At 36.8% G+C, this 20,501-nt stretch overlaps 1 protein-coding gene across 2 annotated transcripts in view; it reads right to left on the bottom strand.

Moving 5' to 3' along the window:
* Positions 1-3,464: 3,464 nt before the first annotated feature.
* The window catches only part of LOC105467544 (thyroid hormone receptor interactor 11), a 69,582-nt gene continuing 52,545 nt past the window's right edge, over positions 3,465-20,501 (bottom strand). For both annotated transcript variants that reach the window (XM_011717204.2, XM_024788430.2), the window contains exons 17-21: positions 13,774-13,855; positions 12,528-12,642; positions 11,984-12,100; positions 10,061-10,205; positions 3,465-7,344 (exon numbers count right to left, since the gene is read on the bottom strand). In XM_011717204.2, coding sequence (XP_011715506.2) covers positions 7,124-7,344; positions 10,061-10,205; positions 11,984-12,100; positions 12,528-12,642; positions 13,774-13,855 — 680 coding nt within the window. In that variant the 3' untranslated portion in view covers positions 3,465-7,123. The remainder of the gene's footprint in view (positions 7,345-10,060; positions 10,206-11,983; positions 12,101-12,527; positions 12,643-13,773; positions 13,856-20,501) is intronic.

Genomic DNA, 20,501 nt, shown 5'->3' with positions numbered 1-20,501 from the left:
CACAGACTCCAGCTTCCCACCCAAAGCTCTAGAAGCTTTTCAAAAATAACTCAATTTCCAGAGCTCCCAAATGGTTGGTTTTGACAATTTTAGTTTTATACTTGTTTCTTGCAAGGAGAATTGGCTGACCTCTTCACACCACCATAGTCGGCTGTCCCTCCTAATATCCAATTGTCTCCTCGTAAATGTTTTAAACATTTGACACATACACGTGCATACACACAAATTAAAGAACGACATCAGGGCCGGGCACAGTGGCGCACGCCTGTAATCCCAGCACTTTGGGAGGCCGAGGCGGGCGGATCACCTGTCAAGAGTTCGAAACCAGCCTGGCCAACATAGTGAAACCCCGTCTCTACTAAAAATACAAAAATTAGCCAGGTATGGTGGCACACACCTGTAATCCCAGCTACTCGAGAGGCTGAGGCAGGAGAATCATTTGAACCCGGGAGGCGGAGGTTGCAGTGAGCCAAGATCGCGCCACTACACTCCAGCCTGGGCAACAGAGTGAGACTCCGTCTCAAAAAAAAAAAAAAAAGACATCGAGGTAAAATTTCTTTTCAGCAAGTAACACTGGTGTCTAAAGCGGGGGGAGTGGAAAGACTCAGAAGAAAAGTCTTAATTCCTCAAGTAGCAATTTTATGAAGGATTGATTTTTACGATCATCATGTTTTCAACACAGAAGCTACAGTTGCCAAGTGCACTGCTGACGAGAGCAGTACAGGTTGAATGCAGGCAGGTGAGACTGCCCTCGGAGTACGTGTGCATGTGGCATGGAAATGCTTTAGGGAGAAGACTTTAAAATGATTCCAAAAAATTTCAAAAACTAAGCAGTCCATATAAATTTTCAAAAATAAAACTTATCTCATTAGATCTTGTAAATTCATCACCACCATCATCTTTTTACTCAGAGAGTGTCTGAATATACCTTTAGTAAAGTGATCCTTTAGTAAAGGGATTTATGTGTTGACTCGCATCTTTAAATACATCTAAACAGATGAAGAGGAAACCAGAAGCAAATATATATTTTCTAATTCTTAGAAAAATCATGTCTCCCTTCACCATCTGGAGGTGGGAACCTTGTCCTTTGGGAAATGTATGAATTTCGAGTACAGTACGTTCCCGTTTACACATGGGTTACCAAGGGCTTGAGACTGACTCACTGTGAGAGGAAAACTCACAATATCCTTCAACATCTAAGTGCCTTACATTTTACAGGAAGAAATGATGTATCTTACATTTTTAAGAGTCCACGGACACTTACAAAACAACTTTACCAACTCTTAAGTTAGCAGTCAAATGTTTTCAAATCATTGAGATTTAATTTTTAAGGTAAAAAATAATTCAGTGAAGTCAAAGAATGTTAGAGCTGAAAAGATTACTCTTGTAAAAAGTCACAGCTGAAAATTATCACAGTTAAAATATCACTACAGTGCAAATTATTACTCTCTTAACCCCAGAAAGGCTAAAAAGACTGATATACAGGAAGATTCCATTTTAGGAGCTAAGACAAAAACCAGCTAAAGGTTCAAATATTTGCCCTAAGTGATCCATTTTTTAAACATTTTTCTCTCAGTAACATTTTTGAATTTTTTTTATCTTCAAGACAAATATTGTTATAATTATAGTGGATTATTAATTTACTGGATGTACTAAATTATGACAATAACATGCTATAAAACCCTCAGCTATATCATCATTCACATGACCTAAGTCCCAAAGGCAGGAAAACAAGTTTTTGATTAGTGACATTTTGTATTCAATTGGTTAGGGCAAGAACCATTAGGCTTTTATCTGACATTTCATTTCCTAGCTTGCTTCCTTCCTAACTGCTCAAATGTTTCTTTCAAGACGTGCTGAATAACCACTCCCCCTCCTCCCATCAGTCTTCCAGGCCCAACTCAGGGCCCCTAGTGCTTGGCATGAGCCCCCCGAGTGTTTCTCGTACTTCTTTAGTAATCTGGACATGTGTCTGTCTCTCCCACCTGTGAATTTCTCAAGCCCCAAGCCCTACTCCCCTTTTTAGCAGATAAGCTTCCTTTCAACTGCAGAGAAAAATTCCCGCAACTTCCCCCACCCAAATCCACCCGCATCTACATCTCCCGTCTCTTCCATAGTGCCAGCCCCGATAAAGGGGTCCTTCCCATCTAAGGCCAATCCCTTCAAAACTGTTCTCCGGTCCTGTTTCCCTTTCTCAGGAACTCTTCGCTCTATACTCTCTTCAGCCTCTCCATCTAATCGTGTCCTCACCATAAGCATTTACCATAAGCTCGAGTCTCTCAGCTTCTAACAACTCTCCTACCCGCCCCCACTTTCCTCTCCTACTCATGCCCTCTTCCCCTTCTGCAATCTGGTTTCTCAGCAGAGTTGCTTACAAACACTATCTCCACTTGCTCCCCGCCCACTCAACAATGAGGCTTTGTTCCTACCATTCCATCTACACGGCTCTAGTCAAAGGCAACAACCACCCTCTGGTCCTCGAGTCCGCACAGGCTTCTTAAAACCCCTCTCCAGCCCTCACAGCAGCAGGCACTTCATGCATTGACCTCTCCTCACCTTTCGGAAAGAACTCCTGGCTTCAGTAACTCCCTGACATTCTTATCTACCCTTCGACAGTGATAAACTTTGAAAATCTGTATAGAATTTTGGACTTTAGAAGGCATTTCCACAAGTGGCACATTTATTCGTTTAATAAACATTGTGAATGAATGTGTCATTTGAATCTAACCCCATGGGGTTTACTAGGTAGGTGCTGGCTCATTTCAGAGATGAGAAAAATAAGACCCACAGTCAAGGTTAATTCTGACAGGTCACACAGAAAGGGTCAAAATCAGTACTCCAATCATGCTGTCAACTTTAAAAGCCACGATCCTTCCAGTATTGCCATCATATGAACCACTTAGCAGCACTCAAGATCCACAGCTAAGAAAAAATGAAGACATACTGATTATCTTGCAAAAGGACCAGAGGCCAATGATGTACAATACCCTCTGAAGGAAAAAAAAAGGCTGGTTAAAACCTCTCAGATCCTCTTTTAATCTTTTTTTTGAGACAGAGTCTCGCTCTATCACCCAGGCTGGAGTGCAATGGCGTGACTTCGGCTCAATGCAACCCCCACCTCCCAGGTTCAAGCAATTCTTCTACCTCAGCCTCCTGAGTAGCTGGGATTACAGGCATGTGCCACCATGCCTGGCTAATTTTTGTATTTTTGTTGAGACGAGGTTATGCTTGAGATTATGTATGAAAACAGAATTTCTGAGATTATGTATGAAAACAGGATTTGAAAATCCTGTTTTCATACATAATCTCAAGCATCTTATAAATTGTTCATGCTTAAAATTTCCAAGGCTCAAACAGTATCCTAATAGCAGACATCCGGTGAATAAAGACATTAGCTTCAGTAGTTCATCAACTCCTGCTACAAACAACATGTGTAAGTCATTTCTAAAGAAAAAGTCAGCAGCTGTTTGCTAAAAATTTTTTTATTGTGAATGAAGACATTGCCAACTTACATATATCATTTTTATTTGGAGTATTTTTTTTGCCTTGCAGTGCTCCTGAGAAATTCAAAAATGCATTAACTTTAGCTCTATAAATAACACAACCTAATATTAAGGTTGTGTTGGAAATTTCCCACATTTAGATATTTCTCTAAAAATCAAAAGACAATTTAAATTGTTTTACATAGAGAAACCTTAATAAGTATTTAACTTTTTAATAAATTAAAAAGTAAAGACTGGCAAATAATCACAAATGTCAGAACATTAAAGCAGCATTTTTTTCCATAGGAATATATAAAATAAATATCATCTATACTTACTTGATATTTACAAAACTTAAAGATAAATTTTTTGTGGATGGAAGATGTTTTAAATACTTCGATATGTGGAAAACTTCATTCTTTAAAAATCAGGTTCAAATGCTTTTAAGTGTGACGCATAATAGCGTATCCTAAAAAATTCTCATCACTCTCCTGTCCCTGAAGACACAGCTCTTCCCCCCATTGATTGGATAAGTATTTTGATAGTTTCTGTACCCTTTTCAATTAACCATTAAGACGTTAAAAGAAACCTAAGGCTTTAGGACGTTTTAATTGGCTAGTTGGAAAGAAGCCATTCCTTTTTTCCTACGGTTTTGTTGTTTAGTTTTGTTTCATTTTTTAAAAAGCAAAAATGACAGGAATGAAAATTCAAACAATTTGATCCAGTATTATGCTAAAACTAAATTCAGTAGTTGGATGAATTTTCTACTACAGTATAGAGGTTGAAAACCATTAGGAATGTGGTAAAAAAAAAAACTATGGCAGCGAAGGTGGAATTCAACCACAAATTCTACTGAGTGAATAGAGAAATAAACAGAAAAATTACTGTAGTTAAAATATTGCAGTTAAACGCACTGTTAGCAATGTCCTGTGCCAACATTAGAATTATATGCTTCATCACTGTCTGGTTACTAAGATGGTTCAGTGAGCAGGTGGTTCATCTCTGACACAACTAAGTTTCAGAAAACTCGATGACTTACATCTGGTTTAGATCAACGAACACTTAGTATACATACCAGTCAGCTATAGTTTCAATGGCACAATGAAAACATTAGGTACTATAGCTTTTTTTTTTTTGAGACGGAGTCTCGCTCTGTCGCTCAGGCTGGAGTACAGTGGAGTGGTTGCTCACTGCAACCTCCACTTCCCAGGGTCAAGCGATTCTCCTGCCTCAGCCTCCAGAGTAGCTGCGATTACAGGCGCCTGCCACCATGCCCAGCTAATTTTTGTATTTTTAGTAGAGATGGGGTTTCAACATGTTGGCCAGGCTGGTCTTGAACTCCTGACCTCAGGTGATCCACTCGCCTCAGCCTCCCAAAGTTCTGGGATTACAGGCGTGAGCCACCATGCCCGGCCAGTATTATAGCTTTAGGACAAGGTCACATACTTATTTAAATAGCAGCCATTTAATATGCTCTGTGATGTTTAGCTATGCAATCCACCCACAACAGCTTTTAAACTTACGTTGAACTCTGGGATGAGAGGGGGACAACTTGTTTTGGTCAGAGAAGGAAATACTCAAAAATATCACAAAAGGCATTTCAAATATGATGACATAGTACTTAAATACCAACCATGCATCTCTTTTTCAAATTAAAAGAGAACTTTTTTTACATATTCTATTTCTTAAAAATAAAGGACCATGTGTCTTTTTTTTTAACTTAGAAAGTAGTATTTCATTTCTCCACACTGAAATGAAATTTCAGTGGCAAGCAGCAAATAATGTAGGATAGTCAGTGAAAGTATCTTTGTTAGGAGCATATAAAAACCAAGGAGTAATAACTCACAGAGAAATAATAATAGGCAAAAACCAAGAAGAGGCAGTTTGACAGTTCTAATATAGAACTTGTATGACAACTTCCTTTAAAGTATAGTAAATAAAGAATGGCAATATAAATTAGTGATCTAAGGAGATACAAGACATTCTGAAGCAGCATTCTCAGTTACTTCATTTTTCAGAAAAACAAGTTTCACCCATCAACATGGAATTAAGACTTCTTGTCTTCCAAATACATTAGAAAGTACAGTTAATCACAGTAAAACCTGCAAATAACCAAATCCAGTTCTGACCTCAGCCAGGACTATTCACATATTTGAATTTGTTTTATTTTCATCCTTCCTTGTTATACAAATGTTTCTATTTTAAAAGCATATAGAAATTTACAAAATTTGCAAGAAATGTCTTTTTAAATGTACAACTTCAACAACTAATAAAAATATGAACATCCAGATACAGTTAAGTTCCAAGTTGGGATTTTTTTTAAATAATGGGTTTATGAAAAATTAAAGAAATACTTTAAGTTTCAAACATCTGGGTACTGGTGCTATCAAAGTGATTTCACTGCCCTCAGTGGCCACCGTGATGAGAACAGTTGACTCTCGGATTGCTGTACCTCGTATGTCAACACTGTGGACAGAGGCAGGAAGTGGCATGCTCAGTGATATTGCTAATTATACTTATGTAGATGCAGCTGTATGGTTTAATGCTTATATGAAAGTTGTATGAATTTGTGTAAAGAAACATTTAGTTTTAAGATGGTATCTTTAAATAGATAGCTTAGCTGCTAAAACTAAGTGATATACCTGCACTATATGCTCAACAATAAAAAGGAACAAACTAGTGGTACATCCAAAACCTTGGATGGATCTCAAGGTGATTATGCTGAGTGAAAAAAAGCCAGTCTTAAGAGGTTATATATTGATTCAATTTATATAACATTCTCAAAATAACAAAATGACTGAGATGGAGAACAGTTGGTGGTTGTCAGGGATTAAGGAGGAAGGGCCAGGGAGAGAGGTGGCAATGATTATGAGAGGGCAACATGGGGGATGCTTGTAATGGAAGTCTTCTGTGTCTTGCCTGTGGTGGTAGTCACATGAATCTACACACAGGGCCAGGTGCGATGGCTCATGCCTGTAATCCCAGCACTTTGAGAGGCCGAGGTGGGAGGATCACTCAAGCCCAGGAGTTTGAGGGCAGCCTGGCGACATAGTGAGACCCCATCTCTACTTAAAACAAACAAAAAAAGAATCTACACACATGATAATATTGCACAGGACCAAATACATACTTCACCTCAGGGTACCTATCACCTTCCAGCAACAATCTTGTTGGCCTGTCTCCACAAAGTCCTCTAAAGATGATCAATATATGCTTCAAATCAACTTTTGGCACTATGCAGAGAAGCCAATACTAGTATTTTTTTATCCTTCATTAAAACAAAAACAAAAAAACAACTCTCTTGATAAACCACAATCTCTAGCTTAAATGAGCTTGGAAATCATAGAAGGAACTAGTACTTTTGTCTGTCTGTATTTTTGTAAATTAAGGTAAAAGATAAATTAAATGTTCCTAGCTTAAATTAGGTCAAATCAGAAGGAATAAAGCAGATTATATAGCAAACACTTGCTCCTGACACCTGCAGTTTCTAAAAGCATTAGGAATATTTTTATTAAATTCAGAGAACGCATAACTGCGAACAAATACATGACTTTTTCCCAAAGGCCACTTTGTGATAAAGTACATACATATAGTGTTCATGGTTTCTTTAAAGTGCTAGATTGTCTCTGGCTGAGAATCATCTATTGCTTTAAAAGGTCTTTCAGCACAACCCCAGCGCTGCTGTCAGGCAACGCTGGCAAAGGTGTAAATGTGGGCAAAACATCTGAGATGGGTTTGAGAAGAAGATGCCCGGGCCCACCAGGTCCAAGTCCAGCTGGGTTAATAAGAGGCACAGCTGCCGAGCGAGGAGCCAAAAACGGATTTACATCTGTTCTTCTACCAGACCTGGATTCCGCTGTATCTAAAGAATAAAATATGGATTTAGTCTCCTATCTTGCACAAAGAAGTCAAAATGAAATAACTCTCTGAATATAAGTAATAGCATGAAGAAAGTTATCTATGTAATATTGTTAAATTGATTAACAGATAAATAAAAATAATCAATGTATCACTTATCAACTTAAAAATTCTTCCTTGACAGTAATAACACTGATATTCAGCACATCTTTTTGGACTGTTCTTAATTCAAAATGAAAACATAGCCAGGCGCGGTGGCTCACGCCTGTAATCCCAGCACTTTGGGAGGCTGAGGTGGGCAGATCACCTGAGGTCAGGAGTTTGAGACCAGCCTGGCCAACATAGTGAAACACCATCTCTACTAAAAATACAAAATAAAAAATTAGCTGGGTGTGGTGGCGGGTGCCTGTAATCCCAGCTACTTGGGAGGCTGAGGCTGGAGAATCGCTTGAACCTAGGAGGCAGAGGTTGCAGTGACTGGAGATTGCACCATTGCACTCCAGCCTGGGCAACAAGAGCAAAGCTCCATCTCAAAAACAAAAAATTGAAATTAAAAAAAAAAAATGAAAGCACAAATAGGCCTCAATTCCTAAACACAAATACTAATCTGTATGGCTAAAATCTGACTAATGTTCACTCTTGGTATTTCAAAACATTTTCTGATAAAAAACCAATGCTATACATGACAGGAGGATGAAAGAAGATAAGGAATAAGAGGAATGAATAGGGAAAGAAAAGGCAGGAGAATAGTATTTGTATGCTTATCTAATACTTTATTAAACACATTAAAACTCCTGTTTTATACTTAAATACCAGTTATGTAACTGATGAACTTCATTTACCATAATAACAGCTTTTTAAATGGTGTCATCTATGTTGCAAGGCAAACTCTTTACTTACCCACCTGAATAATGAAGGATTTGAGGAGTTATATTTTCCCCAAATAATTATAATAAAGAAAAACAAACCCATATTACAATAACAGTTCAGAAGAAAAAACAATATATACATACCTTACCTGATCATGTTTTAGGCGGTCAAAGGTTTGAAAACAATCTTGATTAGATTATTTTTCTGTGACGTTGGGCTAATACAATTCCTTTTTATTGGAATAGGTAAATTCCTAATGTTTTAGTGGACAGATTCTGCTTTAATACCCAACACCACTAACAGCTTCAATGGTAAGAGACAAGCAATCCTCTGAAGGTACCCACTTCAGCAATGGGAAACTCAAATAAAAAGACCTCCTAAAGCAAAGAAAGCACTAAGACAAATTCATCAAATCTGCTTATCACTGAGCACTCTTAGGGTTCCCAAGCTGTACTTTCCTGTGAATGACAACTTTCCAAACTCTGGGCAAGCTTCCGGTGTTACCTAGTGAGCTCTGACACACTTCCAAATTCAGGATTAAAGATTAAGCTTGCTTTGTTCATGCAATGCCTATATCAACCCAAACCATCACTAGCTTTTGTATCCTATCAATGCAAATCAAGCTGGGCATGGACTTAATAAAATAAAGGGGAAAGGTAGGAAAGAGGAAGAAAAGGGAGAGAAAAGAAGGGGAAGGGAGGGAGAGAGAGGGATAAGAAAGAAGAAGGGAAGAAAAGGGGAAGGAAGGGTGGGAAAAGAAGGGGAAAGGAGGAAGGGAAGATAGGGAGGGAAAGAGCCTGCCATAACGAATTTGGGAATCTATTTCAAGATGCTACCACCTAGTGTAACAAGAAAAACTGTTTTCAGTATAGTCTACATCTCTTATATAAAGTCATGACTTTTCACTAAACTTAGCAGTCAAAACTACTATCTAAAGGGCTGATAAATTTTACTACTTTCCCTTCCTATACAAGTCCAGAAAAATAGAAATATTTATCTAAATGACAGAAGTTTTAAAAATTTCAGAATATAAATTCTTTATTATTTTATCCAAATTTAAGCACTGATGTGTGATATAAATGAGTATATAACATATACCTTTACAGTCCAATTAGTAAACATGTTAGTCTATATTAAAATATGAAGATTTCAGAAAATAGCTCTTTCAATAAAGAATTTGTTTATTGTCCAACAGATTATAATTCAATTTCAATTTGACAAATTTTCCTGCATGCCAGTATACATGACATGAACATAAATAAAACCCTTACAATTTAGTGGGACAGAAAAATATGTACACATGTTAACAACCACCAACCATCCGCTCTAGGAAGATCTTTCAACATAAAAGAGTGATTTCTACATTCTTGGAGTCTCAGTCAGTTTGTTAAACTGCGCTTATATACATTAACATGCCTATGTTTGGTTACTGAGTGTAGCACTTAAATTTTCAAAGGAGAAAAACCCTTCTCAAACTATATACACACATCTAACTTGGATTAGCAAGAAACACCATTAGTGAGAAAGGAAAGCAGGTGGCCAAGAAAGATGTAACCAGTTCCCCATTACTTCCAGAGGAATAATTCAAAGCTGGTTAGGCAGACAGAGAATTATTATTCGGATATACAAAGGGAGGATATTTCTTACCATTTAAATTAATCTAAGTCAATTAAATATCAGATTGCTACAAGAATATATGAAGCAAAAGTCTGATGCCTTATTGGAATTCTGGAAGTCCTCATTACACAGTTTCAAAAACACTAAACATTTAGTTAATATCACTGTGAAACATAATCATACATTAAACATTCAATTTTTAAATTATAGAAAAATTAAATCTCTAGTTTTACCTTTAAAACTTTCTGGTGCATTTGTATCTCGTTTTCTTCTTCCTGGTGAATCCAGAGGTTTCATATCATGAACAGAAAGCTTTGGTGGTGGAATGGATGGATGAGATTCTGTTTCTAGAAATTTAACAAAAAGTTCTGAAAAAGACTAAGAAAAAATATTTTGGTTATATTAGGCTAGATAATTACATTATATTCACTACAACTAAGGACATGTACCAGCTTTTCTAATTAAATATTAAAAACTAATCATGCCATTTGAATAATTTTTTAACAAATCAGCTTTGTGAACAATTGAAAATACTAGCATTTTTTTTATTTTTATTTTTTTTGAGACGGAGTCTTGCTCTGTCGCCCAGGCTGGAGTGCAATGGTGCTATCTCGGCTCACTGCAAGCTCCGCTTCCCAGGTTCAAGTGATTCTCCTGCCTCAGCCTCCTGAGTAGCTGGGATTACAGGTGCGTGCCACCACGCCCAGCTAATTTTTGTATTTTTAGCAGAGATGGGGTTTCATCATATTGGTCAGGCTGGTCTCAAACTCCTGACTTTGTGATCCGCACACTTTGGCTTCCCAAAGTGCTGGGATTACAGGAGTGAGCCACCACACCCAGCCTAAAATACTAGCACTTTAGATAGACGATCATCATTACAAAAATTTAACAATTTAATCAATAGTCTTTGATGGTAACACTCACTTCTAGCACCTCATGGTCAGAATTAGCCAACTGATAATACTTATTTTTCTTGCCATCAATGAATAGCACTTAATGAATCTGATCATTTTAATAACTATTAACACAAACATAAAAAATTAAATGAAAGGAAAACACACATTAGACAAAATTTTCTAGTTAGGTCCAACCAAAGAATATAACAGCAAAAGATCACCAATAACATTATCAGATTAAAATAATGTAGTGTAGACCTTTCCTTTAAATTAAATTTTATGCCAGTCAAGTAAAATGGGTTTTATCTTTAACCAGCTCTGGGTAAGTCACCTATCCTTCATGTGCTCTTTATTAAAAAAGTAAGAGAGGTCGGGTGTGGTGGCTCACACCTGTAACGCCAGCACTTTGGGAGGCCGAGGAGGGCGGATCACTAGGTCAGGAGTTCAAGACCAGCCTGGCCAACATGGTGAAACCCAGTCTCCATTAAAAATACAAAAATTAGCTGGGCGTGCTTGCTGGTGGGCACTTGTAATCCCAGCTACTCGGGAGACTGAAGCAGGAGAATTGCTTGAACCCAAGAGGCCGAGGCTGCAGTGAGCTGAGATCGTGCCACTGCACTCCAGCATGGGCGACAGAGCAAGACTCTGTCTCAGAAAAACAAAAACAAAAACAGTAACAAAAAACTAAGAGAAAGAAACTCCACATTCTAACTCATAATGCTACTCAATTCAATTAATATTCATCTAGAGCCTACAACATACCAGGCACTGTGTTTTCATGTTTATTAACTGCCTCCTCCTTTGAGAATCTAAGTTTTATGAGGGCAGGCGCCTTGTCTATCCAGTTTGCAGCTGCATCCTCAATGCTTAGAACAGTCTAGTTCATAGCAGGTACTCAGTAAGTATTTACTGGCTCAATGATTTGGAACATATATACACAAATAAAATAAATCCTCTATCTTGCTATCATAATTTAGTAGCAAGACTGCCTATGGCAGCATGATCAAGTACAAAGGAAAAGTTAATATTTTGAAAAATAAAAGCACCATATAAAGTTAAAATAAAACCTATATGCAATAAATTATGAAAACTGGCTTGTTATCCTTAAGCTTAATCACCTCTCTGGAACTCAGTTTCTGCAACTTCAAAATAAAAGGGTTGTATAAAATAATTTAAAAAAGAAATCTGATTCTTTGTAAGTGAATGTAATATACAGTCATTTCACTATTCACCTTAAGCAAGAATAAAATTGGTTCTTACACTATTAAGCACAGATTGCTGATTTGGTCTCAAAGGTGTGTTGGGAACACTTTTTGATCCTCCTCCAAGCCACCCAGTCATCCACCTGGTAACACCGCCCTGATCATCATGAAACAACTGAAAGATTATTTTAAAACAGACAAATATTATCAGTACAAGAAAAAAAAACAAGGACCAGTTTTACATAATTTCTGATAGTTGTAAAGCATGCTCTTCAAGTTCAAGTCCTAGTAAACGTTTCCTACTGATAGAGGCTACAAATACAATAAAATGCCATCCCAAGCACCATCGCAAATGAAAGTTTGGGGATATTTCAACATTTCAGCAACCTGATATGAGAAGTGGTTTGTAAGTTACAAAACATTTAAACTATTATCATACATATTGAACAAATCAGCCTCTTCAATGTTGTATGAAGTAATTCCATTTCCACACTGGGAAAATTACACTCAGTAAAAGTTACATAGAGTAAAAGGAAGTAATTGTCTACAAAGCCACTATCTGGGTTATGAATGTGTTCAGATGGCTTTCATCATCCAGTCACCTGCTCCATCTCCTCCCTTCTGACGCCCAGGATGCTCCCCATCAACCGTAACACTTCATGACGCTGATTTTTCGGTGTGTGGAAATGACCAATGAAGAGGTTTCTCATTAGGACTCTGAAAATAAAGGCAGAAACAGCTCAAGTGAACTCAACATTAAGTGCATGCAAACACTAAACATAGAAATATTTAATTATATTAAACAATTAAGTATTTACTTATTAAAAAGTCTAAACAAAATATTTTAAAGTGTCTTTAAAAAATCTTGACAAGTCTAATATTTCAAACAAAATAAAATAAAAAAGAATATTTCAAACATCCCAAAATGTATTTTTTTTTTTTCTCGCTCTGTCGCCCAAGCTGGGGTGCAGTGGCCAGATCTCAGCTCACTACAAGCTCCGCCTCCCGGGTTTACGCCATTCTCCAGCCTCAGCCTCCTGAGTAGCTGGGACTACAGGCGCCCGCCACCTCACCCGGCTAGTTTTTTGTTTTTTTTTTTGTATTTTATAGTAGAGATGGGGTTTCACCGTGCACCATGTTAGCCAGGATGGTCTCGATCTCCTGACTTCGTGATCCACCCGTCTCTGCCTCCCAAAGTGCCGGGATTACAGGCTTGAGCCACCGCGCCCGGCCGATGTATACCTTTTAAAACCTCACTTACTAGCCACCCACTTTCTTCAACCCAGTAACTGACTGAGGTGGTGCCTCCTTAGTAATTCCAAGCGCCTGACTGGGCCAATGTTCACCTGAAGCAGAAACTTAAATGGTGATGACTGTTGTGTTTAATGTTATGCTTATATTTCCCCATCCAAATTTATTAAAAATTTACTAATAATATGTACATTTTAAAAATATTAAAGGAGCTACTGTTACATAGATACCGAGGTTTCAGATCTAATACATTTGAGCAAGATTACATTCATTTAAGGACAGTAAAAGAAGCAACAAAGAATGGTAAACGTAAATTTTTTATTTTCTAAGTACTTCTTACTGAGGTGATATTTTAGCTCTTCCATATGGTTTTAAGAAAAAAAAATGCATTGGAAAAAAATCTACATTAAAAATAAAAGAAGGTAAGTGATTCTGCTGACTTCTCATTAAAGCTGCATCCTTCCTCACTACAGAGCAAGGGGAAAAAAGGCTTTTGAAAAATTTAATCACATATAAACATCTATATTTAGATTTTTTTTTTTTAACCATAAAAGCAATTTCCACAAAATATACAAACATTAAAAGGAAAAAGCATACTTGTCCACTTTTCCTTCTGAGCTGTTTGCTAAGTTCATCAATTTCTTTTGTACATCATCCAGCATTTCTTGTCGGAGCTCATCTGTTGTAAAATATGTGAAAAAAGATAGCCATTAACTGATTAAAATAGTCTGGATGACTATATAATGAGATTTATGAGATCTTTATTATAACCTCTGAATATATACACTTATTCTAATTGGGAATATTCAATAACTTCCATTTCTTCTTTGGTCCAGGGAACCAGGCTCTCATACAGAAATCCTCTAGAAGCCAGAGTGCATTAATTCACATGGTTTACTCCCAAGAAAGCAATCAACTCTGTAATACAACGCTGAAAAACCAAGAAAGGTTTTCATCCTCTTTAAAAACTTAATAGCAAAGAAGATATTTTCATCACTGCCTCCTTGCATGAAACATTTCCAGAGCCACTCTTATTTAATGGGAGGAAGTGGAAAGGACAATTTAATATTTTCCTTTTTCTATTTTCCTGGCCAGACTGTTTTTGGTGAGCTGACTAAGAAGTGTATCTAACACAACTAAGACCATGGCTCAAGATGCAGCAGATAGGACAAACCATTCTGGGGGTAAGGAAATTGCAAAATATAATAATCGGCTCTAATATACAAATCAAGATACTACAGCTTACGACTGGCTTAGAAAGATGCCCGGACTATTTTATTTTTAAATTAATCTTTTAAAAGGAAGCAAAATCCATAAAATCTTGCTGGAATAGCTGGAATTTAAGCAGTATTAAAGGCAAAGTCTAGAATTACAACAGGAGATACCCTGTTCCTAAATTCAGCCACGCCACAGGGCAAGGACTTCTGGACTTAAGGAACTCTCCATCAAACACGGAGTTTACAGCTGTTATGCCAGAAATGAATAGTTTGAGCTGAAAGAGATGCTCACTAATTTTAAGCTAGATTATCAGTTTTTGTTCTGAAAGAAATGAAGAGGAGAGCTCTATCTAGAAACATTCACATCCAAATGCTAGACTCTGCCACAAACCTTTTTCTTTGAATTATGCTGTATTTTCCTAGTAGTAGCTGGATACAAGTTCCTTTACCAGATATGACTTACAAACATTTTTTTCCCCATTCTGTGAGTTGTCATCTCACTTTCTTGATATCTTTTGAAGCATAAAAGTTTTCCATTTTTATGAAGTCCAATGTAGTTTTTCTTTTGTTGCTTGTGCTTTTGGCGTCATATCTAAGAAACTATACCTAACCCAACACCTATGTTTTAAGCGTTTTATAGTTTTAATTCTAAAATTTAGGCCTACTCTCCATTTTGAGTTAATCTTTGTGCATGGTGTGAGGTAGGGGTCCAACTTCATTCTTTTGCACATGGATATCCACTTGTTCCAGCATTATATGGTGAAGAAACTATTCTTCTGGCACCCTTGTTGGAAATCAATTGATCATAAATGTATGGTATATTTCTAGACTCTAAATTCCCACTGTAAGAATTCTGCAAATGTTTTGTCATTTTTTTTCTTTTTTTCCTGCCTGGAAAGCTCTTTTCCATCAGGACTGCCTATTAACTCCTATTCACCTTTCATGTCTCTGTTTCCAACTCACTTTCTTAAAGAATTTTCCTCTGAGCCTTACAGATGAGGCCAGGTATGCTTTATGTTTTCATTCTGCTCTGTACAATGCTTCTGTACAATGCCCAAAATTCCGATTTGTGGTACTAAATTCATTATAAAATATCTTGTTTAACTGTTTACGATGGCTTGTGGTTTTCCTAAATTGCAGAAATCTAACTTGCAAAATGTCATTCATATAATAGGCCAATTTTACCAAAACAGAGATGGTTGCCATAACCATATTATAAAAGCAAGGTCTGTATTTGGAAAATCTACTACAAACTTTTCCTTTCCTGTCTTTCCAGTAAGGAATTTAAACTTGGATGAGAGAGGGAGAGAGAGAAGGGGAGAGAGAGGGCGAAAACGTGGGGGTGGACAGGACTGTTATTAAAGTCTGAGTCAGTAAAAGACACTTTAGATTCCTAATGTGCACATGTATACTACTAGCACATGGTGTTATCTGGGCCTTTTCTAGTACTACATTCTGAATGTAAATAGAACTCAGCAAATAAGTCAATCTCTTGTTACTGTTTTGACTTAACTGTCCCACTCACAAACTAAAGTAAGAGCCAGTAAAGATGGGCATGGTCTTCTCCTTATTCATCCATTCCTCCCCAAGGCTACAGAAAGATAGCACAGAAACAGAGGTGAAACTTAGCTACCCTACCCCCAATCCTCACCTTCCTTTTCTCTGAGATTTCCCTTCTCCTACCTACTTTCCTCTAAAATTAATAATTTGTATATTGATTACATGTCTATATAATAATTTGGTTATATTGGGTTATATATAAAATATATGTGTGTGTATATATATTTGAGACAGGGTCTCGCTCTGTTGCCCAGGCTGTGGCATGATTACAGCTCACTGCAGCCTCAAACTCCTGGGGTCAAGCCATGCTCCTGTCTCAACCTCAGGAATAGCTGAGATTACCAGTGTGCACCACCACAACCAGCTAATTTCTGACTTTTTGTAGAGATGGGGTCTCATGATGTTGCCTAGGCTGGTCGCAAACTTCCGCATTCAAGTAATTCTCCTGCCATAGCCTTCCAAAATGTTGGGATTACAAGTGTGAGCCACTGTGCCTGTCCCTATATAAAATATATTATCAAACTTAATTTCACCTATAGCCTTTTACTGTTTTAACATGGTCACTAAAAAATTTAAAATTACACATGGCTCACAGTATATTCCTACTGGACAGTACTACTTTAGAACATAACCAGGATATAACACTACACTATACTGTCTCATATTAAAAAAAGACAGGCTGGGCACAGTGGCTCACGCTTGTAATCCCAGCACTTTGTGAGGACAAGGTAAGCACACTGCTTGAGCTCAGGAGTTTGAGACCAGCCTGGGCAACATAGCAAAACCCTGTCTCTAGAAGAAATACAAAAATTACCCAGGTGTGGTGGCATGAGCCTGTAATTCCAGCTACTTAGGAGGCCAAGGCGGGAGGACCGCCTGAGCCCAGGAGGCAGAGATTGCAGTGACCTGAGATTGCGCCACTGCACTCCAGTCTAGACAACAGAGCAAGACCCTGTCTCTAAAAATAAATAAATAAATAAATAAAATAAAAAGAGAGAGAAAGTGAAATGACAGACATCTTCAGAGTAAAATTCACAAAGCAGAGCTGAGCCTAATACAAATTTTAGTAAAATAAAGTAGAAAATTTTAACTTTGCTCTATGAAAAACTGATCAAGAAATCAAACTGTTTAAAAGTCCAAATCAAAAATACTTTCTTGATGAAAACTTACTAAGATTGGTATGATTTTTATTAAAGTCTCTGTATTCAGAAAGATAGAGTCAAAACATCCTTAAGGTGAAAATGACAGGGTTAAAATTTCCTAAACTCACTATCAGAACACACAGTTTGTCCCTGAGCTACTGTGATGTGGAATACAAAGGGCTGTTAAACTCAAGCAGTAGTTTAAATGTATTCTGATATTTGAGACTGGGGGGAAACTCGGAATTTAAGGAATGGTGCTAAAAGGATGGTATTAACTATGAGGGGTTCGGAAAGGAAAAGAAAGTCAAACACCTACTACAAAGGTCCCCATAGATGCCTCTGTTTCTCCAGGCACCCTTATTTTCCTCCCATCAGAGATTCTGAATATTTCTCTACAAAAACTGAACTCTAATTCAAACCACAATTTTAAATCAGAACTGTATTTATATGGGCAGAGAAAATATGGTTATTCAGAAATGAGTTTTAAGCCAAATAAAATATTTCTGTGAAATAATTTCACATGCCAAAATAATTTTTTGGAAGTTAAAAAAAAAAAAAGGTGGAGGGGCGCACTTTAAAAGTTCAGCAATAAAGCAACTGACATTTAATCTAGTTTGGAAAAAGAGAAAAAGAATTACTCTACATCTATGACATAGTAAAACTTGCCATATCAGTCTTTTCTCTGGAACACCTAGACATGGTGCCATGGTCTTCAACATTTGGTTTAAAATAAAATTGAACATAAAATGTAATTGATTGCAACAAATCAGCACATCATAATTTTACATTTCATTTGTAATTAATGACAGTATACTACAATGCTGCCTTCAGAGAACATCTTAAAATGAATCATACCACATCTTAAAATGAATCATACTGCTTACAAAGTCATTTGGATATTTCATGACTAAGCTCCTGTAGGCAAGATCCAAGTCAGATTTACTGAATAGTCACCTGACTGAGAAAAAAAAGGAACACAGAACTTGAGAGTCAGAAGTGGACATGAATCATGGACCTATCACCAGGGCCAGACTTTGTTGCCTATTTTGTAAAATGAACATGCTTATCTCAAAGGATTTGAGGGAATCAACTGAATGATCAAATGTGACTTTTCTAAATAGTAAAGTGTTATATAAAGCATTAGTACTTATCATCCAATTTCTTAAAATAACTAAAAAGTTCATATTTCAATCTAGCCTGAATCAGTATCACATATACTACTGTTTCATGTCAATATTTTGTGAGGTTTTCCCACCTCCATTTTGCATGTTTGTCATCTTTGAGGCCAAGGAGTCAATAGAAGGAAGAAAAAAATGTTAGAAAGATGATTTCACAAATATATATATATGTAAATAAATAAATTGCATCTGGTGTCTTATCTGCATCTGGATACCTTAAAAATAAATTTAAATATGATACAATATTAAACCTAATAAGGAAATTTAACCTCTTCATTTAACTAAATATAATCAAAGCAAAAGCTAGAAATTAGGTCTTTTTTATTACAGAATTTCAAGTTATACAAGATCACTTTTAACATATAAAATTCAAGACCAGCCTAAGCAATATCGAGAGACCCTGTCTCTGTCTCTATAAAATAAATAAATAAATAAATAAATAAGACCTTGCCTCTTAAAAATACAAGTAAACTTCTACTTCTTAGCAATGAACTCCTAGGAAAATAATTTTATTAATACAGTATAACTTCATTAATCTGAATTCCACTAGATCAGAATCTGTGATTGGTTGAGGTCTACTGGATTATATATAAACCAAATTTGGATTATTCATCAGAATTACTACGTACACTTGATTTTACATAAATATTTTTAATGTAACCGAATTGAATTTATTTTTCCTCACCATTCTCTTCCCTCAACCCTTCATTATGAATTCAGATAATCTGTACTATATTTCTCCATATTGAAACAGAACTAATTTTTTTAAAAAGAGTAAATATTATGAGTGGTTATATATTTAATTTTTACCCCTCTGGCATGTGAGACAGAATATATATTTAATTTTAAAAGTGTTACCCACTTTCTTACTTATAGGCGGGAGCCACACGTTGGGTACGTATGGACATAAAAATGGGAACAGCAGGCACTGGAGATACCAGAGGGGGAAGAGGGAGAGGGAGAGAAGGGCTGAAAAACAACCTAATGGGTACTATGCTCACTACCTAAGTGACGAGCTCATTTGTACCCCAAACCTCAGTGTCAAGCAGTATACCCATGTAACAAACCTGTACAGATACCCCTGAATCCACAAGTTGAAATTAACTTTTTTTTAATGGGATATTTCACCAAAAAAATGCAGATTTCCAATGTCTCTTCAAAGATCTGAAGACATGGCAACACTGGGCCCACATTCTTGCATGGCAGCAGCTGGGTGGAGCTGAGAATCTGCTGCCTCCATAAGAAACACTCTTCAATTGATTAGTCTCTACCTAGTTTCATGTGCTCTTTTATATTATCATCATAGCCTCAGTTTACAATTTGTGCTTATGATCCATACTAAGAGATTCTTATTTCCACACGGCAACCCACTTCCACCTCCACCTTGTCAGCATTCCACTCCAACACATGCATGTGTACACATACCCACCACCCTTGGTCATTACTAGTCAACTGTATCTTCAGCCAGTTTCCAGATTATGCCAGTTTCACAGGAATTCCTCCCTCTGTCTAGAACACTCTTCCCCAGTTCTGTCTTCTTAGCTATACCTATTCATCATTCAAGTAAGTTCAAGTGAGCCCTTCACTAGCCTTTTCTACCCTTCCATGCTACCAACACCAAGTACAAAGGATAGCTCTTTCCTTTCTAAACCATTTGTTGCATGTATTTGACACATGTCATCTTCCCTTCCTGCCTGACTGTAAACCTCCTGAAGGCAGGACCCCTGTCTCCTGCCTTTGTATCTTTAGTGCCTATTGCAGTGCTTAGCACACAGCAAATAAACAATGAATATTTGATAAATAAGTCAAATAATGATTTTCTCTGGGAAAAGAGAATATCTGCAAAGAACAGAACACTGGACAAAAAGAATAACTTATGTTCTGAATTATGTACTCATCCATACATAAATAAGGGCAAGGACACAAAACACATAACTCAAAACATTCTTATTGCTATATCATTTACTTTTCCCTTTAAACTTAGAGGAATTTTTTTTAAACTGCAACTTCTAAAATACAGTTCAGTTGAAAAAGGTTTAATTATTTACCTAATTGACATACACTTTTTTCTTAACTCATAATTTGGCATTGTCTAGTATACCCAGATGTTTATATCATCAAAATAATTTTTTAACCATTTATGGCAATTCAGAAAACTGCATCTGGTACTTCTTATATGTTTCCTCTAAAATCACCACTTCTGCCAAAAACATCTATAAAGAAATCCC

This window comes from Macaca nemestrina, chromosome 7, assembly GCF_043159975.1.
Source record: "Macaca nemestrina isolate mMacNem1 chromosome 7, mMacNem.hap1, whole genome shotgun sequence".
Classification (NCBI taxonomy): domain Eukaryota; kingdom Metazoa; phylum Chordata; class Mammalia; order Primates; family Cercopithecidae; genus Macaca; species Macaca nemestrina.
This window is presented reverse-complemented; position numbering and strand designations above follow the sequence as displayed.